The following is a 15,341-nucleotide window of genomic DNA, read 5'->3' as shown; positions in this document are numbered from 1 at the left end:
TGAGAGACCAATAGTAATAAATTTTTAGTTGAGGGACCATTGCTTTAATTGAGTTAAAGTTAAACGACCATTGCTACAATTTACTCTTATATGCAACCGCTAATTTTCAGTGGGCTTAGACCCAATAACGAGGCCCAAAGTTAGAGACAGGTTTCAGGAGGCCCAAAACTATTTATTTTCAGCGGGCACAGGCCCAACTTAAAGGCCGGAGGCCCAAGAAGCCTTGGCTTTCAGTTTCACAGACGCGCCGAAAATATTAGATCAAAACGAAATGTGCAGAAAAAACCCACGAACGAACGCAACGGCGAAACGTTTCGTTGTTGTACGGGAAACGTGCCGAACGAAACGAAAACGAAAACCAAAAGCAAAATCAAATGGCCTCCCCCACACAATGCACTCCTGCTTTTGCTTCTCCTCCTTTCCAACCCTTCAATTCTTTAATTATTTTTAATTAATTTAATTAATCAATAATCTTTATAAACTTTTAAATCCGCCAATCAATTGAATATTATTTCAATTGTTTTCAACGCCACTGTCACGCGGCAAATCAAATCAAAACCTCCAATCACCGCCGGTCTCCTCCCTCCCTCCCTCCGCTTCCGTCGAAGCAAAAGAAGACGCAGAGCTCCTCCGTTTGTGGCGGCCATACCGAAATCGGTGTTTTGAGGCGTTGTGATTAGGATATCGGAAATAGAATCCGATGAGTAACCAGAAGAAGAGGAATTTTCAGATAGAGGCGTTCAAGCACAGGGTGGTGGTGGATCCGAAATACGCAGACAAGACGTGGAAGGTTCTGGAGCACGCAATCCGCGAGATTTACAATCACAATGCCAGTGGCCTCAGCTTCGAAGAGCTTTACAGGTTCGCTCGCTCCCTCACGCTCCTCTTAATTTCATGTATTTGTGTTTGCTGTTTTGAATTGCTTTGATTTGTTTGGAGAATTTAGATTTTGTTGATTTTTGTTGATTTAAATTTGCTAAATTCACTTTCATTGTTTTCGCTTCGATGCTTTCGATCCAGGCATAGATTGAGCATTTGTGAAGGAAGAGCTAAATTAAGTTCTGAGTGATTTGATGCCAAATATGTTTGAATGAAATGAGAATAACCTTGCTGTAGAAAGCACTTGTTTAAATAAGCAGTTATGCTACAAGTGCTTTTATTACAATAACGTCAAAAAACTTATCAAATTTAATTGCTTTCTGGAGAAGCACTTTCACCTGCGAAAGCAGTCCAAACACGCCTAAATGTGAATTGATATGCAATTGAAGAAGTGCTTCAGGATTTTATGTGATTTTGCTTCTTATTGTGAAAACGAGAATTGATATTCATGTTGCTAAAGTATGTTGTTTTATGAATTCAGAAATGCCTACAATATGGTGCTCCACAAATTCGGCGAGAAGCTTTACTCGGGACTGGTTACAACCATGACTTCTCATCTCAAAGAGATATCTAAATCAATTGAATCTGCTCAGGGTGGAATGTTTCTTGAAGAAATGAATAAGAAATGGACTGAACACAACAAGGCGTTGCAGATGATTCGAGACATTCTGATGTACATGGACAGGACTTACATTCCGAGCACTCAGAAAACCCCAGTTCACGAGCTTGGGCTCAACCTTTGGAGAGACAATATTGTCCGCTCTAACAAGATTCAGACGAGGCTTCTTAACACACTTATTGAACTAGTGCTCAGAGAACGAACCGGTAATGTTATCAACCGGGGTTTGATGAGGAGTATAATTAAGATGCTTATGGATTTAGGTCCTTCAGTTTACCGCGAGGACTTTGAGAATCATTTTCTTGAGGTTTCAGCTGAATTTTACAAGGGCGAGTCTCAAAAATTTATCGAGTGCTGCGATTGTGGGGATTATCTGCAGCAGGCTGAGAGGCGCCTGAATGAGGAAGTGGAAAGGGTGACACATTACTTGGATGCCAAGAGTGAAGCCAAGATAACGAATGTGGTAGAGGAGGAGGTGATTGCAAACCACATGCTGAGATTAGTCCACATGGAGAATTCAGGTTTGGTGAACATGCTTTTCGATGATAAATATGAAGACCTTGGAAGAATGTACAGCTTGTTCCGTCGGGTTGCCAACGGTCTCTCAACAATACGAGAAGTGATGACTTCTCACATCAGGGGAACTGGTAAACAGCTGGTTACCGATCCAGAAAGGTTGAAGGATCCAGTGGAGTTTGTCCAGAGGCTCTTGGATGAGAAAGATAAGTATGACAGCATTATTAGACTGTCTTTTAACAATGACAAGACATTCCTAAATGCTTTGAATTCCTCTTTCGAGTACTTTATTAATCTCAACAGTCGTTCGCCTGAGTTCATTTCACTGTTTGTTGATGACAAACTCCGCAAAAGTTTGAAGGGGGTCAGTGAGGAGGATGTAGAAATTATTCTCGACAAGGTGATGATGTTGTTCCGTTACTTGCAGGAGAAGGACGTATTCGAGAAGTACTATAAGCAGCATTTGGCAAAGCGGCTTTTGTCTGGTAAAACTGTCTCCGACGATGCAGAGAGAAGTTTGATAGTTAAGCTCAAGACCGAATGCGGATACCAGTTTACTTCAAAATTAGAGGGCATGTTTACAGATATGAAAACCTCCCAGGATACAATGCAAGGGTTTTATGCAAGTCATCCCGAGCTAGAGGATGGCCCTACGTTGACCGTCCAGGTTCTGACGACAGGGTCCTGGCCCACTCAACCTAGTGTGACATGCAACCTTCCATTAGAAATGTCGGAACTCTGCGAGAAGTTCCGTTCGTATTACCTCGGGACACATACAGGTCGGAGATTGTCCTGGCAGACTAACATGGGCACAGCAGATATAAAGGCTACTTTCGGGAAAGGCCAGAGGCATGAGTTGAATGTCTCCACTTATCAAATGTGTGTCCTAATGCTGTTTAATAATGCTGATCGACTGAACTACAAGGAGATTGAGCAGGCTGCGGAGATTCCCGCTTTAGATTTGAAGAGATGTCTGCAATCCATGGCTTGTGTGAAGGGAAAGAATGTTCTTCGGAAAGAGCCTATGAGTAAAGACATTGGCGAGGATGATGCTTTCGTTGTTAACGACAAGTTCACAAGTAAGTTGTATAAGGTGAAGATAGGAACTGTGGTTGCACAGAAGGAATCAGAACCCGAAAAACAAGAGACTCGCCAGAGAGTGGAGGAGGACAGGAAGCCCCAGATCGAAGCTGCGATAGTGAGAATCATGAAATCCAGGAGAACTCTGGATCACAACAACGTAATATCCGAGGTCACAAAGCAGTTGCAATCTCGATTCCTGGCCAACCCGACGGAGATTAAGAAGCGCATTGAATCCCTTATCGAGCGGGAGTTTTTGGAACGCGACAGTGTTGACAGAAAACTGTATCGGTATCTTGCCTAACGAAATCGTTTATTGTTGTCTCAGCATTTACAACTGAAAATTGTACCTCGGCCAGGTGAATGTAATGTTGTTCTGATCTCTGTAAGCTCCATTGATTTTCAATGAATATCCATTTCTTTTCCACTTGAAACATTCACTGTTTGAGCTGATCCGATGACATTTTCCGTTCCGCCAATGACATCGTTACTTAAATCAATTAACCCAAAAGTGGGATTACATTGAGATAGTTACCAGCGGAGGCAACAACATTAGCAAGAAAATTTGCTTCCAGTTATTCAACGGATCATTCAATAGAAGGGGACTCCGTCACAAGTTCACCGGCTAACACGATGTCGACGGGCTTACATAACCCGAGTTTGATCTTGATGCTTCCATAGCGCGTTTCCAAATGAGCGTCAACGCTACTACAACACGGGTTGGGTTTGGTACCGTGGCCCTGGCAGCTTTGGACTTGAGAGTGGCAATCTTTGAGCCATCAAACAAAAACCTCCTTGTTGAAGTACAATTGTCTATAGCGACTTCCACAACCTGTGTGTAGGAAATCTAGTGGTGGGTAGAAAGAAGCCACGGCACCAAAATGGGGATCTGGAGGAAGCAGCACTTGATGATGATCACCATTACTAGTACTACAAGCCGAGGGCAGTTGCAGCCCAGGTTTTAATAAATGTGCTGCCCATACATACATCGGCGGCCTCATGTGACATGCTGACTCCGATTGCCAATCCACCACATTCAAAGAAGTTGGCGTGGACAAGTAGAAGATGGCCTGTCATTGCTTGTATGGAATCATTTGCTCTAGCATCCCAAGGTTATCTGGTTTGTCCAAAATTTTCGACATGGGACGGTTGACTTGAGCTTCAAGAAATGCAGCCCAGAGGTCGTCACAACAGATGGAATCGTCATATTGAATTGTTCCTGCAAAGGGATATAAGTGAGTGAGGGATAAGATGAAGATGTCTTTAGAATGCTGGATCTTTCGGTGCTGCTAATAGAGCTGCAGACAGGATAGAAGAGCAGCAGTGAGATATAAGATTCAGGAAATATCTGATAAAAAACAGAGAGCTTTCTAATTTTGAGGTGGAGAGGAGTCGGAGACAATGGTCTAATATTTTTCACTCCCGAATCCAAAACTTAACCTCTGAAGTCCGAACTCATCATCTTGCTGTAACCAGCAGCTGCATCTGCAGCTTCTTAAAAAACAGACCACACATGCAACGCTTGAAATTATATAGGATAAAACTTTGATTCCTTTATGTAAGAAAATTCCCCACAACAACAATGGGACTGAAATTGTGAATTCAATTTAAAACAAAATCTTATAATTTGAATAATATCCAATGAAGTTTTTACAGCCAACTGGGATGTGATAACTAATACAACAGAAATGTCGGTGATTATGTTTTAGAAGCATCTAGTTTGTTTTACCGCTATTTCTTGCCATAATAAGATTCAGGATGTTAGGTCCACAGCGCAATACCTAAAAACGAGAAACAAATAAGGATCAAACCAGCTTGAATTACAATCGGCAAAACACATTGTGGTACCTTGGTTCTTTGGAAGCTATGACTCTGAAATGAGAATGCGGTTTCGAATTTCAGAGAATGTCTTCACATCTAGACCCCATAACCTGTTTATTCAAATCAAAGGTAAGTCCTACGAACTCTGTAATGAACTTATTGCGACATTGATATAACGTCACAACAGTAATACCCTTTTGCAAAAAGAATCATGAAACGCAGCACAATATGAATGTTTATATCATGATCAAAACGGGAACAAGACATGGCACAAATGCTATTTATACTGAGAAGAACTCTTACCAGCAATCGATTCCAAAGGCATTGGCGCCATCCTTATCCGCAATTTCATCGTCCCCAACATGTACTGCTTTGCCAGCACCCACATGAACTTGATCTGCAACAATCGAAGAACTTAGAGAATAGCTTCAAAGTGGACTTTTAAACTGCAAGAGAAAAAGTCCCGATCTCAACGATAACCTTCTTGTGCATACCTAAAGCAGCTTTGAATATGCCTGCATCTGGTTTTTCATACCCAACTTCTGAAGATATGATAACAGCATCAAACCTGCAAATAGAAGAAAAGGAAATCCTTCATTTCTTCATATAAAAGAAAACGAAGAAACCCAACGCCCTTGCACCACGAATACAACAAGTTAGTAACAAAACAGATGCTCACAGATGCAAAACATTAAGGTCCTCAAGCAGCTTCCTCAAGCGGGAGTCGAAATTTGATACAACAGCCAGCTTAACTCCAGCATCTTTGAGACGGAGCATTGTTTCATAAGCTCCATCCGGAAGACGCCATGAGTCACCTTTCGCATAGTACTGATATAACCAACAAAAACCCACCATGGAAATCAAAACTAATTTCAAAATTCTCTTCAAAGATTCAAGCTTTGGTATGTAATCATTGAAATTACCTCATAAACTTGTTCGAAATAATCGAGATTAGCACAACCAGTGGCTTCAGACACAACAAGTTTCCAAAACGGCCTCCCATCTCCCTACAATTATTGATTGATCACAACATCATTAATACCCAAAACAATTAATTAGTCACAGTAATATTCAATTAGTTGCAGAAGTTAAACCAATTTAAGAAACCTGGTAACGAAGCTTCTGAGGCCAAGGAGCAGAAAAAGCTCTTCTGAAACCTTGCTTGATTTCAGCTGGAGTTGCAGTCACACCTGCGGAGAATTAAAAAGTGGGTTGTTTGAATTTGGCTCCAATTTTTAAATCTTGATGGGAAATTAAGGAGTGGGATTTGGATACGACACCGTATTTGGTTCCGATGGAAGCGTAAACTTCTTCGACTGGTTTTTTCAGCTGAAGCAGAGTGCCTCCGGCGTCTAACAGCAATGCGTCGTAGGCCCTGCGGCTGACAGCCGATCCTCCCCCGCCGGAGTGGACGTACATGGAAGAGCAGCGAATGGAGTTCCTGGGGAGGTTCAAACGGAGAGGTTTGAGGGTTTTCAAGAGAGCGCCGCCGTGAGAGCATCTCATCAAGCAACGTTCCATGGCAGCGTTCTAGAGACCGTGGCATTCAGCAACGGTTCGGGTTTTACGAACAACTTTTCATTATAAAAGCAATCGTCAGCTGCACGACGTCGTTTGCCATCTTTTAAGCATGGCAAACGAAACAAGCATTTTCTGCATAACAATTTGCAACATAAACAATTTCAAATTACCAAAAGCGTCTCTAATAATATTGATATAAAAAACACGACCGGAAAGCTTTCTGAATTTTTATTAAAATATTGATGTGCTTTTATTAAAAGTACTTTTTCGATAAGCATTTCAAAACGAACTCTAGCCAACAAGTATAACCGACTTTTCAGTCGTTAATATTTGAGGCTACTAAAAGAATTTCTACATTAAATTGATAGGCTACACAAATAATACATTGTTAGTTTCTGTATATAAAACCCTTCTTTCAAGAACATTAGAAAGTTGGGTTTGCAACTGAAAACTACAACAGAAGAAAACGCGAGTCCCTAACTATGTTTGGAACTGAACCGCAATTGTGCGAACACCGATAGTAATGGCTGCTTGGTCTGCCCTCCTTAGAAACAATCAGCCAGCAACAGCGTTGACAGTTTTGATCGCATTAGATCTGTAGATGTTTTGTAGTGTCGAATGAATTCGCTCTGAGTGCATAGTGGTCAGGTGCAACAACAAAACCCACCAGCCGAAAGCAGCTGCTACAATCCTTTTTTGGAAAGTCTTGGGGAATCTCCATACTTCAAGCTAACTAGCACAAGATCACAGATCAAATGCCTGAAAACAATAATACAAGCTGCTAAACGAACAAAAACACAAACATGCAGAACAATGAACACCCAATTAACCTTACCTGCATAAACTATAAACAATAATCATTGTTCAAGTAATGGGTGGAGAAGGCGGTGCTTCCCTGTGCTGGAATAGCTTCGTTAGTGCTCTACGTTCACAGTCCTGCAAAAAAATTAAGAAAAAACAAAACAATGCATCCATCTCACTGGCTAACATTCTCTCATTTGTTTAAAAAACACAGCTCAAATTCAAGATATGAGTGGCTCTGAAAACACGTCGGCCACATCTCACTGTATACAACACTTCAAGATCACAAATTGAATGCAGCATACAGTTGAAATATGATGTAACCACTATGAGAAATACATCATAAACTTCTAAAAAATTTCAATACCTTGAACATGTTTAGGTAGAATGGTCTCTCTGGGTTCATTCTTCTCAATTTTAGGTAAGTATATGCGAAGCTTAGTTGATCACGGGAGGTAAACCTGTTAACTTCATTAAACCAAAGGCAGGAAAACAAATTTGAAATTGGTGTATGTGCCCGGACTATAAATGAACCTTCAGGAACGTCTGCACAGAAATAGCACATGAAATCAGCATAAAATATCACAGATTCCAGATGAAAAGAAAACCCAATCTTTACAAATGACTAATGCTAATAAGACTCACAACTTGGAAGAGGAGTATTCGGGTCTGAAGGGTCAAACTTGGTGAGGCCATCAGACTGGTAAAATGTAAACTGTTCATCAATAGCTGTGTGATTGTACTTATCTAGACGCTTGTTTTGGAGTACCTCGTCCCAGACACAATGGCGACCATAATGGTTGGAAATGGCATACTCTGATTTTGTGCGCCATAAAAAGTATTCAATAATCAGCATCGGATCAGTATTGAGTCGCATCTTGCTGTCAAGCCAAATGGAATACCTGAAAACAGGAATTGTAAAAATGGGGAAGAAAAATGGATTGAAAACCCAAATCAGAATTGAATGGACCTAAGTTGCCCCAAGAACTATATGGCTAGAACATAGTCTGAGAATTACCATGAATTGGGGAAAAGGCGATGTGATAAAAGTTTTGGCACCTTTCCAGTTCTGCGCATATCCTCATATGGTAAATTCTTCACTATGACTATCCTCCACAAGCCAATTCGTCCTGTATCATCAGGAACATGTCCCTCTGTTGATAGTTTTGCCAATGTTTGCTCATCCACAAACATTACAAAACAAACATTTTTCTTGGAATATTCGCTCATCTGTAGCAAATGCAAACATTTTTCGGTTACTTCTTGTCTGACAGGAAGGGGTCTAATCAATAACTCAAATTTTATCAGTCAAACAAGATATCCGATGAAGTTAAAGTTCTTTTAGCGACATCTTGTTTACTAAAGAACCCACTAAAAGAGAAAAAAATAGCTATTTAACCTAAGACACTGATTAAATGATTTATAAGGATAGGATACAAAGAAGTTCAATAAGGAATAGTATATTTACCTTTTTGGTTGTAGGCCTCCTTAGAAAGTCAGAGCTTCCGAAAATGCAAGAAGATACTACAATCTTACAGCCATTCATGTATGCCTTGTCCTTAACGTGTAAATCAAATCCAGAGCTTGAGAATCCCAGGGGTCCCTTGACAAATCCACAATGCAGAGTTTGATTTTTCGCAAAGAAGGATTGCTCTCTTTCCTCAAGTGTCTGATGCCCTCCAAATCTAGGTTCGTACATATTACTACGAGAAGGTAATCCCTCTTGGTCAATGTATTCCAGTGAAAAATATGTGAAGTTCCTGACTTCCCTGGGTTCAACAAGATACTCAACTGATTCCAGTAACCCAACTTCACAAGGCAAATCTGAAAAGCCAGCATATGGGAGGAAGCAAGGGATAAGTCATATCGTAAAATTCCTGTTCCCAAAGTATGCATCTTTTATTATCCAATTACAGTCAGTCAACAAAGTTCATATCTTTCATATGCATAAGCACCAAATCAATAAGAAACTCAAGGGTTATGGTATCAGTAGTCCTTCTACATTGCGGTTAAATGCGCTTTTTTAAAAAGTGCAATCAAGTTTACCAATGACATATCGAGACAACCATAAGGTCTAAGTATGTATCAATAATATCGACGAATTATCCACACTTTTAAAATGTATAACAAAAATTCACGGGATCGATGTATAACAACACTTACACTTGGCACGACGCTTGCTTCTGGGTGGTTTTCCAACACCAGACGGCAAAATTTCTGGGTGAACCGAAATACTAATACTACTACCACTACCTTCTAGTTTAGCTGCATTGATCAAAACCCACATCCGTAATTACCATCGTATTAATACCAAGATGATTAAATTTAAATTTAAACAATCCAATTAACCAAAGTTAGTTTTTGCTGTAAATTTGCACATACCAGGAGGATGCATTTTGAAGCCGACGAGCAGCAAGTGAATAAAAAAAATGGCTGCAAAGAGAAAAACCCAGAACCAGAATTTGTTCCTGGCGATTCGACCTAGCCTCCTTCCTTTGCGAACAAGGCGAGTGCCGTGCTCACCCTGATACTTCAACAACGCGCCGATTATACCTCTCCTCATCTCCTCCGGCAACAGCGATTCGCCACCGTCGTCTATGGAGCTGTTTTCATGGCGGGTTTTCCTGGTCGGAGATCTAATGGCAACAGAGTGGCGAAGTGGGAAGATCTATCATCGCTGATAGAGGCCCGAGCTTCCATGGGAGCGTGCAATAACGAGCGTAAGATTTTCTGTCCCCTGTAATTTGTCACCCGTCTCGTGCTGTCTGGGAAAACAAAGGGCACCTGTACCTTTTTTTTTCACTTTTTACCATTCCGCATTTGTACTTTTCAGTTTTGCCACACATATTCAAATATTTCGTAAACAGCAACTCATATTTACAGTCTCTTCATAATATGCCATCTTCGTCTATTTTTTATTATCAATTCTTATTAACATGTGCGTCATACCCTTTTCGAGGGACGTTCTCGTGAATACCATTTTTTTTATATTTACGTTTATGTTTTTATCATAAATAATTTTTGAAATTGACGTATTTCAACAATATGATTCTTAAAATTGAAAATCAATTAATTTTGTCATTGAATATGAATGCCCAAACTCTCTATATGATTTTTCCATCGTAATTCTGTTAAAAAATCTATTGTGTGTTGAAGTGACACATATATGAGTCCCACAAGTCTAATTAAATATTTCCACGTGAATAGATGATTCATAATTATTCATATATATATATATATATATATATATATATATATAAAGAAGTAAATAGCGACAACCAGCTGTTATTCTCACCCTTGTCGGAGATTTGTGTGTGTGTGTGTGTGTGCATGCAGAAAATCAATAAGCACAATAAAATGCTATTCTCTCTCTTTCTCAGCCCTAACTCCCAGTCTACAATATCCACAACCCCAACCTTTGACCTCTACTTACCTAACAAGCCTTGTCCACACTCAAGCATCCAATCTCAAGCGAATCACCTCATCAAGAACAATGATTCATAACAGTTTAAAAACAAAATCATGTATAAACACAAAATTGAAACCCAATAAGAACGTAAAAGTGATTAGAAGTTCTTCCTTCTTTTTGGTTTCAATAGAGTTTTATCTGGATTTTTGGCCCACTAAAAACATAATTTCTCTTTATTAAATTTGTGAATAACGACTCGTATGCAGAATTTAAACTCAGGAAAGCGGAGCTCCAGTTTCCACATTTTTTTTTTCTCGGCAATTTTCAATTTCTTTGCTCTAGTTAGCCATTCCAAAATCCTATTGTCAAATCTCGACCTTTACTTAAATTACAAGTTTTTTTTTTCACATCCAAACACAGTGTTAGAAAAAATAGTCTCTTACACATGTGTATTAACAAAATTGGAAAATTCTTGAAAAAAAAAAGAAAAAAAGAGTGTCAATACTCATACACGCAAATAGACGATAATAACCTTTGTTAGGGGTCAACGTGCAAGTCACGTCCTCAATATCCAACTGAATTGTGAATAAAAATACAAATGCTATTGTTACATTGTTTTAAATTTAGGCGATTAATGACAAAATTGATAAGTTCATGTGGCATGTATGCAATTTTCCCACTTTTATTGCCCAAAAGGCAAAAGTCTTGCAACCAACGATTTTACCGGCAACCGTAAAAAGACAGCGAATAATCGGAGTGAGGATTCTCTCCGATACTTTTTTGTGAGAATCTCAATTTGTTCATTAGTTTTCGTTAAGTATTATTTGTATTCAATTTGAAATAAAAAAATTTATAACAATATATAGTCATACGATGTACGATAAATAAACGTAATTTGAACATATCTGGAATCCTCACAAAGAGAATTCAGAAATGACCCTCATTCAAATGATAGAGAAGAGGATTCTATCTACTCTGTGGTGATCCTAAATATTCTCACATCTTACCGTTCATTGTACACGGTCAGTTTTCATTAATACTATTTATGTTTAATTTTAAATAAAAAAATTTAAATGATTTCTGATCGCACGATAGATGATGAATAGTTAAAATAAGTGGATTCTTGATGGGATCCAATTCCGAATAATAGAGCGTGACGCTGCCGCCTTTCCAAATGTCGGTCAAAACGGTGCGCTCCGCATAAACGTGTGTAAATAAGGGAAGGACCAAAGACGACGCCGTCGAACAGAGTCGAGTTTCTTTAGCTCGTAGACTGTAAAAGCGGTTTGCGGCTGCGCGAGCTGCGAGGAAGACAACAATGGCGACGGAACTGGAAGAGCTAGTGGGATTTCTATCCTCTCCATCTCCAGCAGTAAGTATTTTTTTTCCCACTTCTTTGCCCCTTCCTATTTTACTGTTGAAAATTTGAGAATTTGAAATTTTGATTGCTTGATGGTTTGATTTCATCTTCTTTAACTGCTGATTAAAAATTAATTTGAAGGGAAATTAACTGCAAATTACTTGTCTCTTTGATGATATCTTGGATTGGATGCTTTGTTTATGAAGGTGACAAAGGCAGCTGTTGATATCGTTCGGGGGCTAACCGGCTCCGACGACGGCCTGCAGTCTTTGGCCAATTATTCGAAGATTCTGCTTCCGTCGTTATCTCGTCTCGTAGCCGGAAACAAGGTGCAATCTCACGGCTCCTTTTTTCTCTGATTAGTGATAAAATTCTTCAATTTGATGATTATACACAACTTAATGCAAAATGTGCAACTAAATTTGGGGTTTTGATGGTTTGGATACTGCGCAAGCTAGCCTGTTTGCGCGGTTATCTGATTGGTATTGATGTGGAAATAAGAAGAATTGGTTTAACATTTTTCAGGAGGTCGCGGAACCTGCAGCGGAAGCTCTTGTTAATCTTTCACAAAATTCTGGTCTAGCAGCGAAGATGGTTGACATGGGAATGATTAACGTTGCTATGGACGTTTTGTATAAGCCAGGGTCTAGCATTAGCCCATTGCTGGTTATGCTTTTAGTTAATCTCACGCAGTTGGATGTCGGTGTTACTTGTTTACTGCAGGTGTTTTTCTCTTAGCTCATTTTTGATTGTCGAATCACATAGAAATATGTACTAAATAAAATGAATATAATTTGTTGCGAATTACAAGAATTTTCATTATTTTCGTTGTTATACGAAGAAGGCAGATTTTTGGAATAGTCATACGTGACTGTATTGTCCCTGAAATGTTAATAGTAATAGTGTCAATTATGTATATTTGCTAGACTGGAGACGAGAAGATGCAAGGGCTCTATGTTATGAAGCTTGTGAGATCATTTTGTAGATCTTCAGATGAAGCTAGCGGTGCGTTTTTCCTTTCAAAATTTATATGTTTTACTTAAAGAACGATATAATCTGAATGTGTAAATGATCTTTTTTACATGTGACATAATTTTCACATTGTTTTTTGTTTGCAGTCACCAATATTGACATGTTTATATCACTATCTTGCTCTGACATTTTTTGTTCCACATGTATCAGAAGATCCATTTGAGCATGTTGGTTCCATACTTGTAAACATCTCAAAGCAGGAAGCAGGAAGGAAGCTTTTGCTGGACCCTAAGCGAGGGCTTTTAAGGCAGGTTATTAGACAGTTCGACTCTCCTAGTCCTTTGAGGAGGAAAGGGGTATGTATGATAGATCCCACAACGGGACAAGATAGAGAATCTTTTTTGTTGTTTACTCTATATTTCACTTTTGATTCTCGTCAGTTAGAAACAGAAGTAAAAGTTACTTGTGAAAAAAAACAAAAGAAGCAGGGCTTATGCTGTCGATGAACTAGCTCTCGTATAATTATTTTGAGACGGTCCTTCTTTTAGAGAGAGCTTTACTATCTGGTCATATATGATCTATCAGTTAGGCATTCTGAATGAGTTCAAAGTCTTCCAAGGGAAGCACGGGTTACTCTGGTCAAGGTTGAGCAGCCAAGCTGGTGCCAATCTAACCAAGGGAAGCTCCGTTATCAACTGCTTACTTTATTAATGAGATATTTTATTTGCTTACAGGTTTCTGGAACTATTCGCAACTGTTGTTTTGAAGCTGAGAGCCAGCTTCAGAATTTGCTTTTGATTTCAGAGTTTCTCTGGCCAGCTCTGCTTCTTCCGGTTGCTGGTAACAAGGTAGTATTCTGCACCTTCTTGACTTCTGATGCTTTCATATATATATATATATATACCCACACACACACACACACTTGTACACTTTTTTTGTTCCTTCATATTTATCTGGTAAGTTTTGTCCAGATTTACAGTGAACAGGATAGATCGAAAATGCCACTTGAGCTTGGGAGTGCTCTCTCAATTGAGCGTGAACCAGTTGATGATCCTGAAATTCGTGTTCAAGCACTGGAGGCCATATACTTGATCACATTACAGGTCAGATGACTAAATATATTTTGTTTTGTTCATCCAAAAATAAAATAAAATGTCTGACATAGGAAAGATAGAAAAAATAATAATCATGCGGTTCCTTGGAACACAAATATGTCAAAGAAAAGGATTTAGCAACAAATTGCAATGTTGAGTGAGAACACAGATATCTTATATAAGATGTGCATTGATACAATGACTTTTATAGAGTGCTTTTCTTGAGGTAAAGTGTGGAATCAGTTGAGCTCTTTTCCAGTCTACAGCTTATAGTAATAACATATTCCTCGCCGTGGATAATTCTGTTGATTTTTATTGAAAAAGAATTTGGAGGATTAGTTTTATACCCTTGTTGGAAAGATGTATGACAACATTTAATAACGCGTATGGTTCTATCTCCATCCAGGAGGCAGGTTTAAGAGCCTTCTGGTCCGTCAATGGACCGAGAATAATACAAGTAGGCTACGACGACGAGGAAGATCTCAAAGTAATGGGAGCATATGAGCAACTTGGCGCCTTGGTATGTAAAAGTTTCTGCCTGCCCACTCACACGGACACTTCTCTTTCTCCGCAGTGTTTTCTGCTCCACTTCCTATTGTATTATATCTTGTGAAAACTGATATTGCTCCCGTCACTGTTTTACCAGTTGATTAACAGCAGCGGGACAGAGGAACCAACAACCGAGACATCCAATTAGCACGACCGATGTTCATTACTTGATCCGGGGGATCTTCTACAGGCACTCCACGCTGCTCGTTGGAAATCAAAGCGAGGGCCTTTGGTTGATTTGTGTTATTGTGTAACCGTTGGCGGTGTCAGGAGAAGTTTTCAGCTGCTTAGAGATAGAGCATGTGATTTAGGGATTAAATCTGAACAGTTTATACGCTTGGAAGAAGATGAGAAGTGGGAAAGAGATATTTGCTAGTTTCATTGGTTCTTATGTAAACCTCTGCTTTGTTTGAACCCTCAAGTTGGAATATCTTAAACAACAAACTCTACTGTGTAACCGAGTGAAAAACGGGGGATACATCGTAGCAACCAGAGATATTATCACGGTTGTACATAAGAATCTCTCCTCGAATTGGCCAAGGTAAACTCTTTCTAGATCCAATAAAGTTGGTAATCAACTTATATGATTCAATAGGAGGCAACATAATTTTACACACAAATTTTCGATTCTTAGATGCTAAAGGAATGGAGATTTTTAAGTGTATTAGACACGTGACTTAATACATCACATGTAATAAAACAATTGGTTGAAAACTTGAA

The 15,341-nt window shown here is 39.3% G+C and overlaps 4 protein-coding genes across 6 annotated transcripts; 2 read left to right on the top strand and 2 right to left on the bottom strand.

The window, feature by feature from the left end:
* Nucleotides 1–284: 284 nt before the first annotated feature.
* LOC137732179 (cullin-3A-like) lies at nt 285–3,528 on the top strand. The gene is made up of 2 exons (XM_068471478.2): nt 285–861; nt 1,361–3,528. Exons 1-2 carry the CDS (start codon nt 701–703, stop codon nt 3,396–3,398), a joined length of 2,199 nt encoding a protein of 732 aa, XP_068327579.1. The 5' UTR covers nt 285–700; the 3' UTR covers nt 3,399–3,528.
* On the bottom strand, nt 3,490–6,528 carry LOC137732180 (uncharacterized). 2 transcript variants are annotated; one of them, XM_088687489.1, is made up of 8 exons: nt 6,196–6,528; nt 6,023–6,105; nt 5,839–5,922; nt 5,595–5,743; nt 5,410–5,483; nt 5,219–5,312; nt 4,943–5,025; nt 3,490–4,313 (listed from the first exon to the last, which is right to left on the bottom strand). In XM_088687489.1, exons 1-7 carry the CDS (start codon nt 6,434–6,436, stop codon nt 4,959–4,961), a joined length of 792 nt encoding a protein of 263 aa, XP_088543615.1. In that variant the 5' UTR covers nt 6,437–6,528; the 3' UTR covers nt 3,490–4,313; nt 4,943–4,958. The 2 variants fall into 2 exon arrangements, with proteins under 2 accessions (XP_088543615.1, XP_068327580.2); XM_068471479.2 differs by lacking the exon at nt 3,490–4,313 and adding an exon at nt 4,696–4,875 and having other exon boundaries at nt 6,196–6,524.
* A 237-nt stretch (nt 6,529–6,765) lies between these two features.
* LOC137732055 (transmembrane protein (DUF616)) lies at nt 6,766–10,083 on the bottom strand. Of its 2 annotated transcripts, none has more exons than XM_068471350.2 (8): nt 9,620–10,083; nt 9,401–9,502; nt 8,706–9,061; nt 8,256–8,467; nt 7,883–8,139; nt 7,605–7,783; nt 7,272–7,372; nt 6,766–7,195 (listed from the first exon to the last, which is right to left on the bottom strand). In XM_068471350.2, the coding sequence occupies exons 1-7, from the start codon at nt 9,798–9,800 to the stop codon at nt 7,301–7,303; spliced, it is 1,359 nt and encodes a 452-aa protein (XP_068327451.2). In that variant the 5' UTR covers nt 9,801–10,083; the 3' UTR covers nt 6,766–7,195; nt 7,272–7,300. The 2 variants fall into 2 exon arrangements, with proteins under 2 accessions (XP_068327451.2, XP_068327452.2); XM_068471351.2 differs by having other exon boundaries at nt 6,766–7,169; nt 9,620–9,999.
* A 1,732-nt stretch (nt 10,084–11,815) lies between these two features.
* On the top strand, nt 11,816–15,065 carry LOC137731701 (ARM repeat superfamily protein). The gene is made up of 9 exons (XM_068470886.2): nt 11,816–12,018; nt 12,213–12,335; nt 12,532–12,729; nt 12,933–13,011; nt 13,189–13,334; nt 13,713–13,826; nt 13,950–14,081; nt 14,479–14,592; nt 14,719–15,065. The coding sequence occupies exons 1-9, from the start codon at nt 11,965–11,967 to the stop codon at nt 14,767–14,769; spliced, it is 1,011 nt and encodes a 336-aa protein (XP_068326987.2). The 5' UTR covers nt 11,816–11,964; the 3' UTR covers nt 14,770–15,065.
* The last annotated feature ends 276 nt before the right edge of the window (nt 15,066–15,341 follow it).

Source organism: Pyrus communis, chromosome 16 (genome assembly GCF_041283825.1).
Source record: "Pyrus communis isolate YQ-2024b chromosome 16, ASM4128382v1, whole genome shotgun sequence".
NCBI lineage: Eukaryota > Viridiplantae > Streptophyta > Magnoliopsida > Rosales > Rosaceae > Pyrus > Pyrus communis.
Note: the sequence above shows the minus strand (reverse complement) of the source record. Positions and strands in the feature narration are given on the sequence as shown.

Excerpts from the sequence above, each read along its gene's own strand:
- LOC137731701 (XM_068470886.2), top strand. The coding sequence starts at position 11,965 with ATGGCGACGGAACTGGAAGAGCTAGTGGGATTTCTATCCTCTCCATCT. Across the intron at positions 12,730-12,932 it reads GTGTTACTTGTTTACTGCAG|ACTGGAGACGAGAAGATGCA; the intron begins GTGTTTTTCTCT and ends TATATTTGCTAG. Across the intron at positions 13,012-13,188 it reads ATCTTCAGATGAAGCTAGCG|AAGATCCATTTGAGCATGTT; the intron begins GTGCGTTTTTCC and ends CACATGTATCAG.
- LOC137732179 (XM_068471478.2), top strand. The coding sequence starts at position 701 with ATGAGTAACCAGAAGAAGAGGAATTTTCAGATAGAGGCGTTCAAGCAC. Across the intron at positions 862-1,360 it reads AGCTTCGAAGAGCTTTACAG|AAATGCCTACAATATGGTGC; the intron begins GTTCGCTCGCTC and ends TTATGAATTCAG.
- LOC137732055 (XM_068471350.2), bottom strand. The coding sequence starts at position 9,800 with ATGAGGAGAGGTATAATCGGCGCGTTGTTGAAGTATCAGGGTGAGCAC. Across the intron at positions 8,140-8,255 it reads CGCCTTTTCCCCAATTCATG|GTATTCCATTTGGCTTGACA; the intron begins GTAATTCTCAGA and ends TCCTGTTTTCAG. Across the intron at positions 7,784-7,882 it reads GAATACTCCTCTTCCAAGTT|ACGTTCCTGAAGGTTCATTT; the intron begins GTGAGTCTTATT and ends ATTTCTGTGCAG.
- LOC137732180 (XM_088687489.1), bottom strand. The coding sequence starts at position 6,436 with ATGGAACGTTGCTTGATGAGATGCTCTCACGGCGGCGCTCTCTTGAAA. Across the intron at positions 6,106-6,195 it reads TTCCATCGGAACCAAATACG|GTGTGACTGCAACTCCAGCT; the intron begins GTGTCGTATCCA and ends AATTCTCCGCAG. Across the intron at positions 5,026-5,218 it reads GCCTTTGGAATCGATTGCTG|GTTATGGGGTCTAGATGTGA; the intron begins GTAAGAGTTCTT and ends TTGAATAAACAG.